We start from the raw sequence: 20,251 nt of genomic DNA, 5'->3' as shown, positions 1-20,251 counted from the left end.
ATGACCCAAAACATCAAGGTGGCTCCTTCTGTCGGCTGTGCCACATTGCAAAGTCCTGCTCTCTGTATTCACTAAGCAGTACACTACAGCCCCATGGCATAGACAAAATAATTATTTTGCCACCTTGATGATGGAAAGATACGCACGGCAGAAATGGCCTCCTAATGGAAGAGTTGGAGGCGGCCATCACTGGAAGATTTTGGGCATGCTTGGGACTATTACAGAAAACAATGGTGAGCAAAGGGTGGAGAGGACAGGTAAAACACATTGTTTTTCAGTTGTATAAACTATCCTAAGTGGATGCATCTTAACTGAGTAGATTGAATGGGTTTTGGGTTGGTTTGTTTTTTTGCTTTATCTGCTGTCATTCACTATGCTACTGGTGAGACCTCATTTAGAATATTGTGTACAATTCTGGATGCAGCACCTTCAAAAAGATATAAAAAAGATGGAGTCGGTCCAGAGGAAGGCTACTAAAATGGTGCGTGATCTTCATCATAAAGCATATGGAGACAGACTTGAAGATCTCAATCTGTATACTTTGGAGGAAAGGCGGGAGAGGGGAGATACGATAGAGACGTTTAAATACTTACGTAATGTAAATGTGCATGAGTCAAGTCTCTTTCATTTGAAAGGAAACTCTGCAATGAGATGGCATAGGATGAAGTTAAGAGGCGATAGGCTCTGGCGTAATCTGAGGAAATACTTTTTTACAGAAATGGTGGTAGATGCGTGGAACAGGCTCCCGGAAGAGCTGGTGGAAACAGAGACCGTGTCTGAATTCAAGAGGGCCTGGGATAGGCACGTGGGATCTCTGGTAACCGTGGATATGGCCATTTGGCCTTTATCTGCCGTCATGTTTCTACTATAAGGTTTCACAAAACTCCCTCAACAATACATCCTTGAAATTATGTAGGAAGCTTAAGACCTTTAAAGAATAAACCTTTTGTAAAAGTTTAATTTGTATTTGTTTCATCCAAACAGTACAAAAATACAACACAGTGTGATGACAAGGCATCCATCACCCTCCGAAAATATTCATTGATGAAAGGTTAGATTTGCAAAAACCTCAAGTCCGCAAAATTCAGGAGTTGCGAAGGAAAGCCAGGCACAGAGGTAAATCTCGCAAAAACAAAAAGGGGTGTTTTCTTTTAAATTTTTGAATTGTACGAGAGATTGCTACCGGCCGAGTATCTCCAGATAATAGTCAGCCACTGATACAACTTTGCAATCTTGCCAAATCGAGGCCAAAACACTAATACAATTTACCATGTGCATAATAAATCAGTAGAAAAAAGTAAAATGGAACTGGATCGCATGCAAAAACAAAAAAGCCAAACACAGAGGGAAATGGGCCTAGCAGAGAACATTCCATGGCTCATAAAGCAATGTATAAAACCATTCATGGCAAAATGACAAGGGTGCTCTTGACAGCTCTTGGTTTTTCTTTCAGGCAATATAAGAATAGCATTCATTATTTTAAAATGTAGTGAAAAATACATGGTACTCTTAGATATCTTTTAAGGAGGGGTACGGAGCAGAGAGGAAGATACGACTGGATACAGATGTGCCAAAGGGGGTTTCTTCCATTTGACGACTGTAGTCTCAGAAAATATTTCCTACAACCGCCTTCATAAAACCAGCTTATTTAGAAACTTGACAGAGGCCCTGAGCATACAGATACTCAAAGCCCTTTACGGAACCTTTAAGATTTGTCCGTTTCTGTCAGGACTTAGTTCAACTGCATATTTAACATGAGCCAAGAGAGGATCCCAAGATGGCAATTCATGAGTGCGTATTAGCCGAGCAACCACCATGGGTTTCAAGTCATGCACGCCTTCTGCCCAGGCTCCTTGACCCTCTTGCTCCGAGAATGGTTTATGTTCTTCAAAGAGTCTCTTGTTACCCCACCCCGTACCCCAAAAGGCGCAACAACATTCGTCGTCTTGTTTTTAGAGTTCATCTTGGAGCTGTTTTTTGAAAGCGTCGCCCGTCAGTTTCTCCTGAGCTTCCTTCATCCCCTCGATCACTGCGAAAATAAAATACGAAGCTCGTGAGCACAGAAGGGGGTACAGGGATGCAGCTATTATCCCCCACCCCAGAGAAGACACAGTAGCAGGGAAAAATATTTATGGGTGACATGCAGAAGAAGGGGGAAGGAAGGTAGTGGTGGGGGTGGGAGAACAAAAGAAGGGAGAGGGACACAGAGGGAATGGGGAGGAAGGGGAGACAGTGAAGGAACAACGAGGCATCAGGCATATATTATACCAGGGCTAGGATATATGGTATATAGTAACATTTGAATAGCAGGAAGTGTTCATTGTTGGTTCAGTATGGATCATCGCTTTTGTACACGATTGTTCTGAAATACTTCAAAAATCAATCATCAATATGACTCAAAGGATTTATCGACAGATTAATCACTCCTTGTACTCCTCCTATTAGATCATTACATTCGAGCAATCATAACTTATTAGCTGTCCCACCATCCCGTCACATAGTATATGATACGACAAGGAAGTCAACCTTCTCCGTGACTGCCCACCACTACGGAACACAATTCCCACGTACCTTCGTGAAGAACCCTCTTTAAATGAATTCAAATCCAATCTAAAAACTCTCTTCTTCAAAGATGCATTTGATCTTTAACTACATCTACGTACTCTCACCATTTTATTAAATGATTTCCTCTCAAATTGTATTACTCTCCCATTTGTGTTACTTGTCTATCGATTAATGGATTTAATCCCCCCCTCCTCCCTCTTTAAGTATGTCTTGGTTATTACTTACCCCTATTTATATTAACCTTTTGACCAGACTACTCCCTTTGACGATGTCGCCTGATCCCGCTTCTGATGTGGGAGCGCAGAGGAATACAGGACATCTCTTCCCTGCTTGGACTTTTTTGGAATACGATGACGCCGGCTGCCCGGAGCTGATTATTGAATTGTTAGAATTGTTTATTTGTACCTCAGGTTTTGTCCTTTGTATTTCTGCTTTCCATAGCTATTTGTAGATTTTTCGGGCCCTTTCCTAGGAAAGAACTGGTGGGAGGACTCGGGGGGGGGGGGGGGGTGAAGGTAGGTTCTCCTTGTGTTAAACGTTGAGCAGATCTTGCTGTCTTTTGGGTATCTGTTTTTGCTGTTTTTCTTGATGCTCAATAAAATATATTTGACAGTATTAACCTTTTGACTGTGTACACTGCTTAGATATTTGATAAGCTGTATATCAAATTTTAAATAAAAAGATATAGCGCACATTCAAGTTTCAAATTTATGCATAGGAAACAAGTTAAAGGGTAATTAGCGTTTACAAGAAAGTATGAAGCCCACTAAATAAACTTCTATACACTTCTTCCTCGTTCTTCGCGGGGGGATACGGGCAGCGCCGGACTGCGAATGGCGAAAATCTGCGATTATCCGGATCTGACCCACCCCCACCTCCCTTCCCGGCCCTACCTGGTGGGCTAGAGGGCTTTTGGGGCAGGAGCAATCTTCCTACGCTCCTGCCCCCGTGCAGATGGCCATGAGGAAATGGCTGCTGGGAGTTCCCGTAGTCTCTCGAGACTACGACGGGAACTCCCTACAGCCATTTCCTCAAGGCGATCTGCACGGGGGCAGGAGCGTAGGAAGATCGCTCTTGCCCCGAAAGCCCACTAGACCACCAGGTAAGGCCGGGAAGGCGGCAGGGAGGTAAAAAAAAATATGTTTTTTTTAAATTTTCCTCCTCCCCAGAAAAAAATCACGATTATGTGAAATCGCGAGTGCAGAAACCGCAAATGGGGAGGGGGAAGTGTAATATATAAATATTATATAATTATTTTGTTTGTGTGGGAGATCTCAGTGTGGATTGGTAAGTCAGGCAAACGTTAACAACCCTCAAAACAACCCACCATCACAGTATCAACCCACTTTTGTGTGAGCAGCTCAGCGGCTTATGCTCCGAGTTTCTTGTTTTCCTTTGCCGTCCCAACTAGAAATGAATGATGGGAGGTTTCCGAGGAAGGGTTTGTGATCCGAAACTGAAATTCAGTAGAACCACCAATGCTGAAAAAAAAAAAACCCCCAAAAAAACGCGCAAGAGAGATTTAAAAAAAATCTGCCAAAGCGACTGGATCATTTGGAGCCGAGTCAGCCTTTAATGGCGCTCTTTTTGAGATAAGTCCTTTATATTTTTTAGGGCTATGTAGCAAATTGTGCTTAAGAGAACGTATGCACCTTTTCACATTTAATTTGTTGTGGTTTACACTCATTTATTATCACACAAAAGTGGGTTGATACTATGATGGTGGGTTGTATTGAGCGTTGTTACCCTTGCCTGACTTACCAATCCACATTGAGATCTCCCACGCAAACCTTCTCGTAAACATTAATTACCCTTAAACTTTTTTCCTACAATATCTTGGGTGTTTTTTGAGTGGGGTTTTTAGTTTGATATCTTTTTCAGGACACAGAGGATAGAAGTTTTTCAGAAAAAGGCTAATAGAATGATACACGGCCTTCAAAGAAAGGCTTCCAAATAGACATCTGTGTGTCTTTATAAAAGATACCAAGCGTAAACCATCATATTTCACCGCTAGATTGAGATCAGAGAGATACTTGCATCTGCTTAGGAGCAGGGGTATTTTATAAACAAGGCAAATCCATTCAAACTCTGCTCATGAACACACACCTACACGTGGGTTACTTAAAAGTATTTGTCTTCTGAAGAAGGCTTTTTTGTTATCTCATAAATGTATCTTCTTGTTATGGAGGCAGGCCGAGGTGCCTACCCTCACAATGTGGAAAAATGAACTGTTTACTTTGTTGAAGTATGAATATTTGGATACTAAGAAAAGTGGCCCTGGTCAATGGAGGAAATTCCGAGTGATTTGGGCTCCGGTCTGGGACAATTTGTCTCCGGGTGCCCAAAGTGCTCTTCTGAATTTCTGACACTGGAGTGCTTGGGGGGGGGGGGTGAGGGGTGGGGTTGGGGGGGTTTGGGGGGTGGGTTATTCTTGGCTTTTGATGAGTATCTTTTGTCTCCGCGCAGAAACCATGCGGTAGACCCTTTTGTCTTGTGTTTTGATTTGTTCCTGGTTCTTTGTATTCTTCTTTTCTTAGGGCGTGCACACCGCTGGCACTTCTTAAAACCGGGTTGCGGGGGCATGGGAATACGGCCTCCGCAAAATCAAACCCCGAGGCCTGTATAATGGCAACAGGCCCCGCCGGGGCAAAGACGAAAAATAAAATGGAAAAAATACGCGAGCGGGAAGGCAAAAAGGAGTTAGTTCAACGGCCGTTGAAAAAACACGCGTCTTCTTCGCTCCGCGGAAACGAAGAAACTGGGGACCACGCACTCCTCCGTCGGGCGGGAAGGCACTCGCGCACGCGCGGTGCGGCCAACTAGAACTTTCTAGTTAAAAAGGTCCGTACCGAGGGCTCCGTCGGTGACGTCACCCATGCGTAAAGAATATGCTGCCTGCTTGTCCTGGGATAATCTTCTTTTCTTAATAAAATAAAATTTAAACAACAACAACAAAAAAAAAGTATTTGTCTTCTTGGTCCTGTGCATACCTCGACATATGTAACCCCTATGGCAGGGGATCTCACACCAGTCCTTGGGATTAGATAATGACACAGGGACAAATTTCTCCCTGTCGCCACAGGAACTCATTTTCCCATCCCAATGAGTTCTTTTCCTGTCCCTGCCCCATTCCTGCAAGCTCTGTCCTCGTCTTCACAAGCCTCAAACACTTTAAAATCATAAAGTGTTCAAGGCTTGTGTGGTTAAGGCAGAGCTTACAGGAATGGAATGGGGATAGTGACAAAACTCGCAGGCACGGGACAGGGACAAATTTGTCCCGTATCATTCTCTACTTGGGATATACCCAATCAGTCGAGTTTATGCATGAATATGCACGAGATAGATGTGCATAAAATGGAGGGAGTGTATACAAATATATTTCATGCATAGTCACTGTGGAGAGTATGGCTACAACTACAGCCTCGGCACTCTAAGGTTGTGGATGCAAACCCTGCACAGCTCCTTGTGACCCTGGGTATTGGCCCTCAATATCAAAAAAAACAAATATCATGCTTTTTCCTTGGAAGGAAAGTTTTTCTTTAGTTACTCCTATTTTGATTCAAAATATTCCTCTTCAATCTGTTAAAAATACTAAAATTCTAGGAGTAATTTTTGATAATAAACTTAATTATCATGATCACATTAGTAGTATTGTTAAAACTACCTTCTATAGGTTGCGGAAAATTCGATCTATTTCTAAATTTCTCTGTCCCAAAGCACTTAATATTCTTATCCACTCTCTGGTGATGTCTAAAATCGATTATTGCAATTCATTATTTACAGGAATTGCTTTACAAGAAATTAAACGATTACAAATTATTCAAAATGCTTCTATTAAATTAATAACTAAATCTAAAAAATTTGATCATGTGACACCACTCCTTAAAAAGGCTCATTGGCTCCCAGTCATTCATAGAATTACGCATAAATTATGTACAATTATTTTTAAAACATTAGAAAATAAGACTCCAGCATTTTTATTTAGGTTGCTTATCCCATATTCAGTTAAAAGAACCTTACGATCTAGTGAACGGAACCTTTTATCAATTCCTTCACTAAAAATTATTAGTACAAGAAGACAATTTATCTTTTCATGTACAGCTCCCCAGATTTGGAATGCGCTTCCCATGTTTTTACGGGAGGAGAAGGTATTTGGGAAATTTAAAAGCGAATTAAAAACCTTTTTATTTAAAGATGCATTTGCTACTTAATTAAATTTTACTATAAAGTGTTATTTTATTTTTTATTTCTTTTTTTCTCTTCCCAGTTTCCTTTTGTATTTACCATGTATGTCCTTTCTTTACTATAAAAATGGATTTCATCCCCTCTTTCCTTTTGTTTATATTATAATTAATTAAGTGTATGTAATGTTTTTGTCTCTTTATGTATGCATATTTTATTGTACATCGCTTAGAAATCAGATTAAGCGATTGAACAAATCAATTAATAAACAAACAAACAAACAAACAACTTAAATCCTCCATTGCCCCAGATACATTAGGTAAAACAGTGAGCTTGCTGGGACAGATAGGGAAAAATACTCGAGTACCCGATTTGTAAACCGTTCTGAGCTCTTTTGAGAGAACAGGCCAAAAAAAAAATAAATCTTAAAATCCCGACTGGCTGGGTGTGCCCTGAGGACCGGATTGACATCCTCTGCCCTAATTTTATAAATGCCCTGTTGGACCTATATGTGCAAAACACCCTTTATGAAAGTCTCCTCTTAATTTTGTCAGGCAGCACTATAGTACATTATATCAGAAACATTCAAGTTTTTATTAAAATTTGATATTCCGTTTATCAAACTTCTACATTTTAAAAATATAAAATCGGGTTACATAAACTATGACATACGGACGTACTGTTACGAAAGGGATGACAGGGGACAACTACATGTCAAAATAGGACAGAGAGCCATTGAAGGGTAGTACAAAAGGGGGGGGGGGCAAATCCCAGAGATTAACAGACAATTCCAAGTAAACCAAAATTAAAATACTCTACCTTGGTCTGCGCTGCTATAGAAATACTTATAGCTGGGATTCCCCTTTTTGTTCACTATCTCCGGATGAACTTTGCCACTGGGATCTGTGGTATTTAAAAAAGACAGGGTCAGAAGAAAAGCTGTTTGGAGATGGGGAGGGAGGTTCCAGCCTTATCCATCTGTATTTCCAGTTAAAGTATGTAGTTGCTGGATGCAGCCCCTTACCCAGGAAAAATATTCAGGAGTAACATAACCTCCTTACCCAGGAAGAAGATTGGTGAGGGGGGGTGGGAGAACATAGCCCCTTAGAGGATTTGAGGGGTGGGAGAACAAAGTCCCTTACTAAGGAAGAGGATTTGGGGGGGGGGGGGAGTAACACAACTCCTTACCCAGGAAAAGAATTGAGGGTGGAGGATATAAGGCCCTTACCCAGAAAGAGGATTCGTGGAATATAACCACCATCAGGGCTGAACACTTCATCCTTTGGTTCTTCCTCATCCTGCAGAACCAAAAAAAAAAAAAATAAAACCAAAACCCACAATAAGAATTTTTACTAGATCTAGCATCCAGATTTGATTTTTACCACAAGAAAAACAGGATTTTTTTTTTGTAGAAACAACATTGAGACTAGAGGCCGACCAATTTTTTTGGCCAAAACTGAATGTGTGTTTCTGGTGTAGGCCGGACATTTGTACTTTGTCCTTTTTATCTCCCTCCTTCCCCCTCCCCTCCAAACAGAAGTTGCCTTTCCCCCTTGCCCACCTGTAGGGGGTCCTCCTCGGGCCTGTCTTACAATCTCTGGTGTTCTAGGGGTATAGTTAGAGCAGGAGTGATTCACAGTTGTTCCTGCCCATGCTGGCTCTACTCTCAAAATAATTACCATAAGCTCTAGTGGTAATCTTGTAGACTGCCACAAGAGGTCATGGCAGCCATTTTGAAAGTAGAGCCGACATGGACAAAAGCAACTGGGGATCACTGCTGCCCCGACTACTAGACCACAAGGGATTATAAGGTAGTCTGGGGGGGGTCAGAGCTACTCTTTGCAGTGTCAGTCTGTCTGATGCAATTGCAAGTGATGCAGTTATAATCTTGCAAAGTAGTTTATATGGTAGGAGCCACTGAAAAGTTCACAACCCAACCAACAGAGATGGGACAGTCTCCATCGAAGGCTACACACTTAGTCTAGCGATTTTCCACTTTTTTTGGACTAAGTGTATAGCCCTTGATGGAGACTGCGGTATTTTCCTGTAAGTACAGAGTCAGAGCTGGTGCAAGTGTCGCATGTGCTCCAGGCAAACTTTCAGTTTTAGACCCCCCCCCCCCCAATTAACTGTCAAGCCTTTAGCCTGCGGCCCCTCTCCTCACACTTTGATAATTAAACTCAACAACCAAAATTACACAGAAATCTTATAAAAATGCCAGCTAAAATCTGTGCTGCTGGTTCTTCAATTTGTGTGACTGTCAGGATCTGTGGTTTGCTCCGACGGCAGCTGCTGCCCTAGGCAACTGCCTAGTCTTGCCTAACGGTTGCACCAACCCAGAACAGCATGTTCATTAGCAAGCAGCTTGCTAAAATGTGTGTCTTATTACCTTACTAAGGGCTAGATTCACAAAGTAAACTGATCGTGTACCGATCAGTTTGCGAGCCTTTTGCGACCCGATTTCCCTCCAACCTGATTCACTAACCTGGGTAGCGAACCCATCCTGATCCATGCATGCAAATGAGGGGTGAAATCGGCATACAAAGCAGGAAGGATGCGATTCACTATCCTTTTTTCCTGACACACCGACTGGCTGGCCGAGGACTAGTCGCTTGTGTAAAAAACCTGCTCTGCCCTGACTCTTCTCTCTCTGCCTCCCCCAACTCTCCTGCTCTCTGCCGCCCTTCCCCACAGTGCGAGCCCATGGATTTAAAGCGGGGCTGCACTGCGGGGAAGGGCGGCAGGGAACAGGAGAGTCCAAAATTGCCCACCCCCAGCCCGACAACCCCCATATGTAAAAGTTGGGAGCAGGACGGGTGCTCAGTCCCTCCTGCGACCGGCACGGCCCACCTCCTGCCCAACACCATCCCGTACCTAAAAGTTGGGAGCAGGAGGGGTGCTCAGTCCTTTCTGCTCCGTAGGCCTCCCACCTCCCCTCCCCTCCGACCGGCCTGGCCCCCGGACCTACAAGTTGGGAGCAGGAGGGGTGCTCAGTCCCTTCTGCTCCGTAGGCCTCCCACCTCCCCTCCCCTCCGACTGGCCTGGCCCCCGGACCTACAAGTTGGGAGCAGGAGGGGTGCTCAATTCCTCCTGCTTCTCCAGACTCCAGCGACGTGTCTGCCTGGGCCTTAGGCCCCACCCTGGTGCATCATGTGATGCACAGGGAGGAGCCCCACTTCTAATCTTATGGCCCTACTGCTTCAGCCCTGCTTCTAATCTTATGGCCCTACTGAGCCCAGCAAGATTACAAAACTGTATGGTAGGCTCAGATGTACACTGAAGAATCATTTGGGGGTGAGGGGGAAAGAGACATAAGAGTTCCCTTGGCATGCATAAACCCCAAACTACAAAAAAAAAACCATTTGCTATTTGAATGGCTAAATTCTTCACTAGCACAATACATCGATTTGAAAGGTGTGGGATATTTCAACCACTTAAGATATCTAAAAGCTATGGTGATGGTTTTATGGATAAAGCGGCACAAAATGATTTTCAAATGAATGAAGAAAAAGCATAATTTCTAGTTCCTAATGCATGAGAAACTATGATGTCACAAAACTATGATGTCACAAAAGCTCAGAAACGATCGACTGGCATTAAGGATGGTCAGAAGCTGAGGGTCATACCTCCACGTTGACCATGATAAAGTTGTGTGCGAGTTCAGAGATGTCTTCGGATTCAGCGAATTTTGGTTTCAGTGCTACAGGAAAAAAAAAAATCTAAGTATCATAATATTATGAGCAATATGATTTGTAAAGTGCATTCCACATACTGTATTTGAAGAGCTTTACAGTCACACGTAGAGGGCAATTTTATAACTTAGCACTCATGTGAACAGTCCACAATAGGTGGCCATTTATTTTCTAAAAGTGAGACATTTAAACACAAGCCGAGATTTATTTATTTATTTCTAGACCACTTATACCAGGGGTAGGCAATTCCGGTCCTCGAGAGCCGGAGCCAGGTCAGGTTTTTCAGGATAGATCTGCATCTCAAGGAGGCAGTGCATGCAAATCCATCTCATACATATTCATTGCGGATATCCTGAAAACCTGACCTGGCTCCGGCTCTCGAGGACCGGAATTTCCTGGCTTATACCACCAACCAAATAGATCCCAATCTACCTAATTTCAATAACGGAGGGAAAAAAGCCTCAGACGTCCAGAGGAGTAAATGCCACAAAAGCATTAAAGGTAACACTTGTCTCGACGGACCCAAGCCAGCTTATCCTTTTACCAAGTCAGCCTGGGCAGTTTCAGCACTCCCTGGGATGATGATGCTTTGGCGGAGCAGATTACGGGAGATGAAGCATCTCAAGCACTCGACACGTTCCATTGCTTTACAGGAACAGCCGTGTAAGTTCCTCCTTCGCCTATATATATACACCACCTTATCGTGCTTATCTTTCTGGTTTTGCTTCTCATGCTCAGTGTCCTAAGTGTCATTATGCTCCTGTTGGTCTGCTCCATAGGTTTTGGTCCTGTGAGAGGATACAAACTGTATTGCGTAAACAGATCCCTCCAAGGACAGATATCCTGCTGTTTTCTCAAGTATGTCCTTGGGCTTGTCTAGAGGAGAAATCTCTTGTTGTATAAGGCTTCTTTACTAGCTAGAAAATGTATTCTATTACAGTGGAGACACTCTGACACATTATGGAAAAATGAGATGTTTATACTTTTAAAAATTGAATATTTGGATGCTAAACAAGGTTCACCTAGACCAGGGGTGTCCAATGTCGGTCCTCGAGGGCCGCAATCCAGTCGGGTTTTTAGGATTTCCCCAATGAATATGCATGAGATCTATATACATGCACTGCTTTCAATGCATATTCATTGGGGAAATCCTAAAAACCCGACTGGATTGCGGCCCTCGAGGACCGACATTGGACACCCCTGACCTAGACTATGGAGACAGTACAGGGAACTTTGGTCACCTCTATGGGCCAGGTTGTCTTCTCGAGCCCGTAGTGTTCTCTTGAATTTTTGTGCTGGAGCTCTCAGGGGGTGGATGGGATGTTTAGTTTTTTCGCTCTTTTCTTTAAAGCCTTTGTTTAGAACAGGGGTAGGGAACTCCGGTCCTCGAGAGCCATATTCCAGTCAGGTTTTCAGGATTTCTTCAATGAATATGCATGAGATCTATTTGCATGCACTGCTTTCAATGCATATTCATTGGGAAAATCCTGAAAACCTGACTGGAATACGTATCTCAAGGACCGGAGTTCCCTACCCCTGGTTTAGAACCTATGCTTTATATTGCCCGTTTTATTGTTGTAATGGTTTTCATTGTATTACTGAACATAAAAACGTAATTAAAAAAAAAAATAAAATTAAATTAAAAAAAAAAAAATATATATATATATATATATATATAAAAAATGTAATACCCCCTCAACTTGGACTTAAGAAGGGATTCCAGACTGCAGCTTTTTTAGACTTTATTTTTTACTAGGGAGAAAGAAAGACAGACAGACAGAAAGAAAGAAGGGGGCAGGGAGAGGGTAAGAAATGAGGTCTGGAGGAGAGGAAGCATACAGGAGGGTGAAAGAAAGGAAGAAATATTGGATGCACAGTCAGAAGAAGAACGTGAAATCACCAGACAACAAAGGTAGGAAAAATGATTTTATTTTCAATTTAGTGATCAAAATGTGTCCGTTTTGAGAATTTATATCTGCTGTCTATATTTTGCACGATGGCCCCCTTTTACTAAACCGCAACAGCAGCTCCCTGCGTTAAAAACCGCTATCGTGGTTTAGTAAAAACTATTTTTGTATAGTGGTTACTGAGGTGACATTGTATAAAGTCATCTGCCTTGACCTCTTTGAAAAAAAACCCAGAATATAAATGATAATTAACATTTTCTCTGCGTAGTGTGCTTTGTTTTTTAAAAAAATTTTATTGTTGGTAGATCATTTTGACTTGGTCATTTTAAAAGTAGCTCGCAAGCCCAAAAAGTGTGGGCAACCCCTGCTCTAGATGTAGCAGCTCTCTTTTTCATATCCTGTAGTCAGGCCTTAGGATGCTGGATTGTCTTTGAAGCTCTAGACGTAGCTTTGATGACATTACATTTCCTTGGAGCCATTGTTACAGCAATGACAGCACAGCACAGTGTGACATCATTCCCAAGCTTCACACAATTGGTCAAAGCAATATCTGTCTTTTTCGATGATTCTTTACATATCACCCCCTTCCCACCCCCACAGTGTTTGTTCCCAGATAGTAAGTGATATGTATACCAAGTTTGGTTGAAATCTGTCCATGCGTTTTGGAGTTATGCTGGAACATACGGTGACAGGTCATAAGCGCGCAACGACAAAGGCGCACCGACAACCCAGTGCAGACAACTGAGCGCAAGGCGGAAGCGCGCCGAAGAAAAACAGTATTTTAAAGGGCTCCGACGGGGGGTGTTGGTGGGGAACCCCCCCACTTTACTTAACAGAGATTGCGCCGGCGTTGGGGGGGGGTTTGGGGGATTGTAACCCTCCACATTATACTGAAAACTTCACTTTTTCCCTAAAAAAGAGGGAAATAGTTAAGTTTCCAGTAAATGAGGGGGGTTACAACCCCCCAAACCGCCGGCGCAATCTCTGTTAAGTAAAGTGTGTGGGGGGGGGGGGGTTCCCCACCAACACCCCCCGTCGGAGCCCCTTAAAATACTGGTTTTCTTCAGCGCGCTAACGCCTTGCACTCAGTTGTCTGCGCTGGGTTGTCGTTGCACCTTTGTCGTATGAACCGGAACATACATACATACAATTTTATATATAGAGATAGATAAATTCAGGAGGTTATATTTATTTTATCTTTCCTAGAAAACCCACAATTTACTTCACCCTACACAATCTGGTTTCAGAACCAATTTTAGCACAGAGACACTACTAGGTTCCCTCCTAGACACAGCTAGACAACACCTCAGCAAAGGCAAAAAATGCTGATTATACAACTAGACCTCTCTGCAGCATTTGACTTGGTAGACCATTACATCCTACTACAAATACTAGATACAATAGGAATCACAGGAAAAGTGCACGCATGGTTTCAAGGATTCCTACAATCCAGGACTTACAGAGTAAAAACAAAGAAAAATCAGAACCATGGTCCATCCCATGCGGTGTACCCAAGGATCCCCTTTATCCCCTACACCAGGGGTGCCCACACTTTTTGGGCTTGCGAGCTACTTTTTAAATGACCAAGTCAAAATGATCTACCAACAATAAAATTTTAAAAAAACACAACGCACACTGTATGCATAGAAAATGTTAATTATCATTCCTATTCCAGGGTTTTCAAAGAGGTCAAAGCAGATGACTCTAAGCACTATCACCTCAGTAACAACCATACAAAAATAGACAAATATACCCCCTCTCTTTTTACTAAACCACGTTAGCAGTTTTTAGTGCAGGGAGCTGCGCTGAATGCCCAGCGCTGCTCTCGACACTCCTAGGCTCCCTGCGCTAAAAAACTCTATTGCGGTTTAGTAAAAGGGGACCTTAGTGTAAAATATAGACAGCAGATATAAATTCAGACACATTTTGATCACTAAATTTAAAATAAAATAATTTTCCCTACCTTGTCTGGTGATTTCATGAGTCTCTGGTTGCACTTTCTTCTTCTGACTGTGCATACAATCTTTCTTCCCTTCTTTTAGCCTGTATGCTTCCTCTCCTCCAGACCTCATTCCTTCCCCCAACTTTTCCTTCCTCTTCCCTTTCTTTCTCTCTGTCTCCCCTTTCATTTTTTTCTGTTTCTCTTCTTTCCTTCTGTCTCCCTGCCTGCCCTTTTTCTTTCTTTCTCCCTGCCCTCCCCCAAGCCACTGCCACTGCCATTGCCATCGGGGACCAGGACTCAAACGCCACCAATAACAGGCCCTAAGCTCTCCCTGCTTCGGCCAACCAGCATTCCTCTCCCCGACGTCAATTCTGCCGTCGGGAAGAGGAAGGCTGATCAGCCCAAGATCGTGATCAACCTATTGGGGGAAATGCTGCTGGGTCCTGCCTTCGCGGAAACAGAAAGTAGGCAGGACCCGGCAGGAAGAAGAACAAATGCTTCACTAACCTGTCTCCCGCATTAGCCCGTAGCGAACGCTTGCTTCAGGGCTCTCAACATGTGCGCGCCGGCTTCCCTTCTCCCCTACCCCCCGGACATAACTTCCGGTTTCGGAGGGAAGAGAAGAGAAGCCGGCACGCACACGTTAGAGCCCGGAGCATAAGTTCGCTACGGGCTGAAATCTCCAAGCCGGTTTTTTGTTCAGCAGCGGCAGATGACAGCTGGGCGGATCGCCCAGCTAAAAGGCCCTAGGGAGAAAGAACACTGGAGAGGAAGGCTGATCGGCCCGTAGATCAGGACGGCAACACGAGTCTATCACAGAGCCTGGGATAGGCTCCGCGATCGACTCGCGTTGCCTTCCTGAGCTACTGGTCGATCGCGATCGACGCGTTGGGCACCCCTGCCCTACACTCTTCAATCTCTACATTGCATCCCTAGGCACCTGCCTAGACAAATTAGGCTTAACCTCCCATAGCTATGCAGACAACATCACCATTCTCCTTCCTTTTGATCAACCAACACCCACAATGACAGACACACTACACAGAACACTAGAAACAGCAGCAACATGGATGAAAGATCACAAACTGAAGCTGAACGCAGACAAAACAAAATTCATACTCCTCGAAAATCATAAAACCCCAACCATAACAAACCTAGTTACAAACTCAATCATGTACCCCATTCAACCCACTCTAAAACTTCTGGGAATGATGATAGACAAACGCTGTACCATGCAACCACAAATCAACAAAACAGTATAGAAATCATTCATAGTCATGAGAAACCTAATGCAAGTTTGGAAATTCTTCAACAGAAAACAACTCCAGCTCATTGTCCAGTCCCTAGTCCTAGGTCTTCTAGACTACTGTAACATCCTCTATCTCCCTCGCCCTGCAACCACGATAAAGCAACTACAAACAGTACAAAACACAGCACTGAGACTTATGTATTCACTGAGGAAACACGACCACATCATGACGGCATACCTCGACTCTCACTGGCTCCCAATACAAGCAAGAATACTATTCAAATTCTAGTGTCTACTATTTAAAACCTTGAATGGAGACAGCCCAGCCTACTTGAACAACCGCCTAATCCAAACTACCACAACCAGACACAGGAGAACCCACACACCATTCACGCACCCTCCAATCAGAACTAATAAACAAACATTGGGGGGAAAAAAACCCCTCCATATATTCATATAAATTAAACGTGTGATAAGATTAGAACAATAAAGTAGTACGGTACTTATGGCATTTACTCCTCTGGACATCTGGGGCTTTTTCCTCCATCATTGAGATCTATTTGGTTGGTGTATTAATTTTCTAAAGAGGCCTCCGAGGCCCATATTCTTTAGACAGCATTCATCACACCTACTAACGCCCAACTTAATTGCTTTAATCAGTGAGGTAATTGATTGTGTCATTTAAAACCGATTAAAAACTTGTTATATATAAAAAAGGTAGCACAGGCGCTGGAATCGCATTTACAGAATGGTGTCTGGTGGTGTCTAAGGTCAAAACGTAGGCATGGTTAGGGGTGGAGATGACCGTTAATGGAGGCCTTCAAAACCCTGGCCTACTTTACCAGCACCTAAGTTTGTTCTTAGACTCCGGCAGCTCCAAGTTTAGTGTGCCACGGTGAAAAAAAAGAGTTTGCGTCACACTGGGCTAAACCATATAAGATTTTAAATATGACAATATATTAGAATATTTTAAGGTTTTAATTTTGAAGATGGACTTGGAGCTAACATAGTAGCATAGTAGATGACGGCAGATAAGACCCAAATGGTCCAACCAGTCTTAGCTATTTCTGGGCAAGAATCCAAAGCTCTACCCGGTACTGTGCTTGGGTTCCTACTGCTGAAATCTGTTAAAACCTACTCTACACCCTCCCAGCCACTGAATCCCTCCCCAGCCCATCCTCCCCCAAACGGCCATATACAGACACAGACCGTGCAAGTCTGCCCAGTACTGGCCTTAGTTTAATTTTTACTATTATTTTCTGATTCTAGATCCTCTGTGTTCATCCCACGCTTTTTTGATCTCCGTCACCATTTTCCTCTCCACCACCTCTCTCGGGAGCGCATTCCAGGCATCCACCACCCTTTCCGTAAAGAAGAATTTCCTTACATTGCTCTTGATTCTCCCACCCCTCAACCACAAATTATGTCCTCTGGTTTTACCCATTTTCCTTTCTCTGGAAAATATTTTGTTCTACGTTAATACCCTTCAAGTATTTGAACGTCTGAATCATATCAGGGGACACTATTACGGAGAACTCTGAAAAACGCAGAGGAGTAGTAACTCGTGTGGTGGCTGAGAGGAGTGCTCTGAGCTACAGTAAAAGAAAGTAAAAAAAAAATGCCTGCTGCCTCGAGCACTTGATTAAGACCGGGGGAACGTGATCACGTGGGGTTGCCGACGTTGTTGCTCCGATTGCTCAAGCTTCCTCTGCGTTTTTCAGAGTTCTCTGTAAGAGTGTCCCCTCAGGAAGGTGTCTTGATTATGCCGAAACTAGGATCCTTGTTGGGACAACATTTCTGAGCAAAGACTCTGTTATTGGCTGAATAAAGACTATCATTGGATGAAAAAGACGTCTCCCTTGCCTTTTGTTGGACTGTCAATGACTAAACAAGACTGCAGAGCAGAGAAATTTGCAGTAGAGAAAGAGGCAGGGAAGACCAGGTACCAGTTTAGAAGAAAAAAAAGCCTCAATATAAAAATCTTGCTGCGGGATCACCAAGGAACTCAGAAGGTTGTTAAATAACAGGGGGTACAGAAGAGAGTCCTGAGGGACTCCAAAGGGGGGAGGAGTTGAAGAAGAAGATAACAAGGGTCCTGAAACAAAAAAAGGAGCATTTGTGCAATGAGGAGGCAAACCAGCAGAGCACCACTCCTGTCATCTCAATCTCAGCAAGATGAACCAGTAAGAAAAAATAGTCAACCAGATCAAAAGCCACCGACAGCTCTGAGCAGGTCGACAACAAGGGCGATGTCGTCAGTATCCAGCATAGAGAGGAGTTCACTCGGCAGTGCAGCAATAATTGGTTCTATACTATGATCTAGCCAGAATCCTCCCTGGTGAGGGTGAAGAACCACTAAGCACTCAACATGGAAATGCAATTGGAACTACTACTACTACTGCTAACTTTATTCTTTTATACCGCCATAACCAAAAGTTCTAGGCGGTTTACACTAAAAAGAGCTGGGCAATCGGCGAAATACAATAATACAAAAATACAAATGTTTGTAACATAGAATTTCAATAATAAAAACTAAGTAATAAACTTATCGAACAAAGTGGTCTTAATTAATTTCCGAAAACAGCAATAGGATAACATAGCTTGCTGAATACATTTACCTAACCAAGATTGTTGCCTACCAGCTTGAAATGCTAAGGTCCTATCTAAGAAGATCCTATCTACACCCATTAATTTTTGGATAAGCAAATAAGTAGACGTTTCTAGTTTCTCTTGATGGTCTATGCAACACAAAATGAGAAAAAAGGTAAGCTGGAGACAATCCCGATATCAGCTTAAAGCAGATACAGGAAAATTTGAATAATACTCTTGCCTCCAAAGGCAGCCAATGAAGTAGACGATAATATGGACTACTATGGTCATTCTTTTTTAATGGTCGTTCTTTTTTAAACCAAAAATCAATCGAAAAGCTGTATTCTGAATTATCCTTAATTTCCTTAGAATTTTTTGGGTGCTCCTAAATAGATGATGTTACAATAAAGGATCAAAATATTTTTTTATGGTTCTTAATTTCCACAATTTAAAAAAGCAATTTTGTACCTACTGTTTGGTGCTACCAGGCATAAGCACAGAGTCACGAAGGAGATGGTCCCTGCTCGAGTGAGCTTACAAATCTAAACAATCAAGACAGACAAACAAGATGCCAGGGTAAGGGGTTATAGTTAACGGGGATGGTTAAACTGCTGGCTAGGGGGGTGAGTAGTGGGGAGTACCTTCTCAATAAGTTTGAAAAGAAAACAAAGATTGGAAATTGGATAATAGTTAACTGGAAGACTCAAGTCCAGGGACTTCTTCTGGATGGGACAGACTACAGCTTGCTTCCAAGACATGGGTACAATACCTGCAGAAAAGACTGTGGTTAATCAAAAGCATGGCGAGAGGGAGAAGGCTGTGTGTAGGTATATCTTAAGCCAAGTGGATGCCAATGGGTCAAGGGAACACATGGTACGTTTCATAGGAGTAAGGACAGAAGGGTAAGGAAGTCAGAGTAGGCAGGGTGACAGAGGGGAGAGTGTGGCGAAGTGGTTAAAGCAACAGCCTCAGCACCCTGAGGTTGTGGGTTCAAACCCACGCTACTCCCTCTGACCCTGGGCAAGTCGCTTAATCTCCCCATTGACCCAGGTACATTAAATAGATTGTGAGCCCACCGGGACAGACAGGGAAAAATGCTTGAGTACCTGAATAAATTCATGTAAACCGTTCTGAGCTCCCCTGGGAGAACGGTATAGAAAATTGAATAAATAAATAGCATAGTAGATGATGACAGATAAAAACCCGCACAGTCCATCCAGTCTGCCCAATAAGATAAATTTACAGCATATGATGCAGTATATAACATATATATGCACCAGCCTTTCCTTTCGTGTAAATAGATACAGAGTCAACACTGCTGATGTCCCACTACAGCTGAAGGGAAAAGTTAAAAAAAAAAAAGTCTGAAAAAATGGGTTGATAGACTACTCTCATGAATACCGTATTTTCACGCATATACTGCGCACCCGTGTAAAACGCGCACACGGGTATAGCGCGTGGGAAACCGAAATTTATGTAAACAAATTAATATATAGCGCGCGCACGCATATACCGCGCATGCTGCTCCTTGAATTAAAACCTCCTTCTGCCGTCCCGACTCTCCTCTCGCAGCTCTGCCCCGACTCTCCTCTCGCAGCTCTGCCCCGAATCACCGCCCTGCTCCTGCCTTGACGTCCCGACTCTCCTCTCGCCGCCCTGCCCTCTGCCCCGATTCTCCTCTCGCAGCTCTGCCCCGAATCGCCGCCCTGCTCCTGCCTTGATGTCCCGACTCTCCTCTCACCGCCCTGCCCTCTGCCCCGACTCTGCCTGTCCCCCCTTAAAGGTCTGCCTGTCCCCCTTGAAGTCCTGTCCCCCCTTAAAGGTCTGCCTGTCCCCCTTGAAGTCCTGTCCCTGACTTCACATTGCACATTTCAGGGTGTTGACCCTGAAAGCCTGATGCCCCACCCTGAAGGATCGCTGGCCTCCCCCACCCTGAAGGATTGCTCGCACCCTCCCCCCCCGATGTCCGATTCATCCCCCAGCCCCCCCCCCCCCGCACGGAGAAGCAGTCTACCGTTGGTTCCCGATGCCAGTGAGCCCTGCTGCTTCCTTTGCCGGCGGTCCCACCCCTTCTCTGAGCCCTGCGCTGCTTCCTCTGCCGTGGTCCCGCCCTTTCTCTGATGTC

The 20,251-nt window shown here is 43.6% G+C and overlaps 1 protein-coding gene across 1 annotated transcript in view; it reads right to left on the bottom strand.

Moving 5' to 3' along the window:
* Positions 1-926: 926 nt before the first annotated feature.
* TXNDC12 (thioredoxin domain containing 12) overlaps positions 927-20,251 on the bottom strand; it is a 48,425-nt gene continuing 29,100 nt past the window's right edge. The window contains exons 4-7 of the mRNA XM_033917018.1: positions 10,374-10,447; positions 7,976-8,045; positions 7,567-7,650; positions 927-2,029 (exon numbers count right to left, since the gene is read on the bottom strand). Of these exons, the coding sequence (XP_033772909.1) occupies positions 1,953-2,029; positions 7,567-7,650; positions 7,976-8,045; positions 10,374-10,447 (305 nt within the window). The 3' untranslated portion in view covers positions 927-1,952. The remainder of the gene's footprint in view (positions 2,030-7,566; positions 7,651-7,975; positions 8,046-10,373; positions 10,448-20,251) is intronic.

The sequence above is a fragment of the Geotrypetes seraphini genome, chromosome 12 (assembly GCF_902459505.1).
Source record: "Geotrypetes seraphini chromosome 12, aGeoSer1.1, whole genome shotgun sequence".
Taxonomy (NCBI): Eukaryota; Metazoa; Chordata; class Amphibia; order Gymnophiona; family Dermophiidae; genus Geotrypetes; species Geotrypetes seraphini.
Note: the sequence above shows the minus strand (reverse complement) of the source record. Positions and strands in the feature narration are given on the sequence as shown.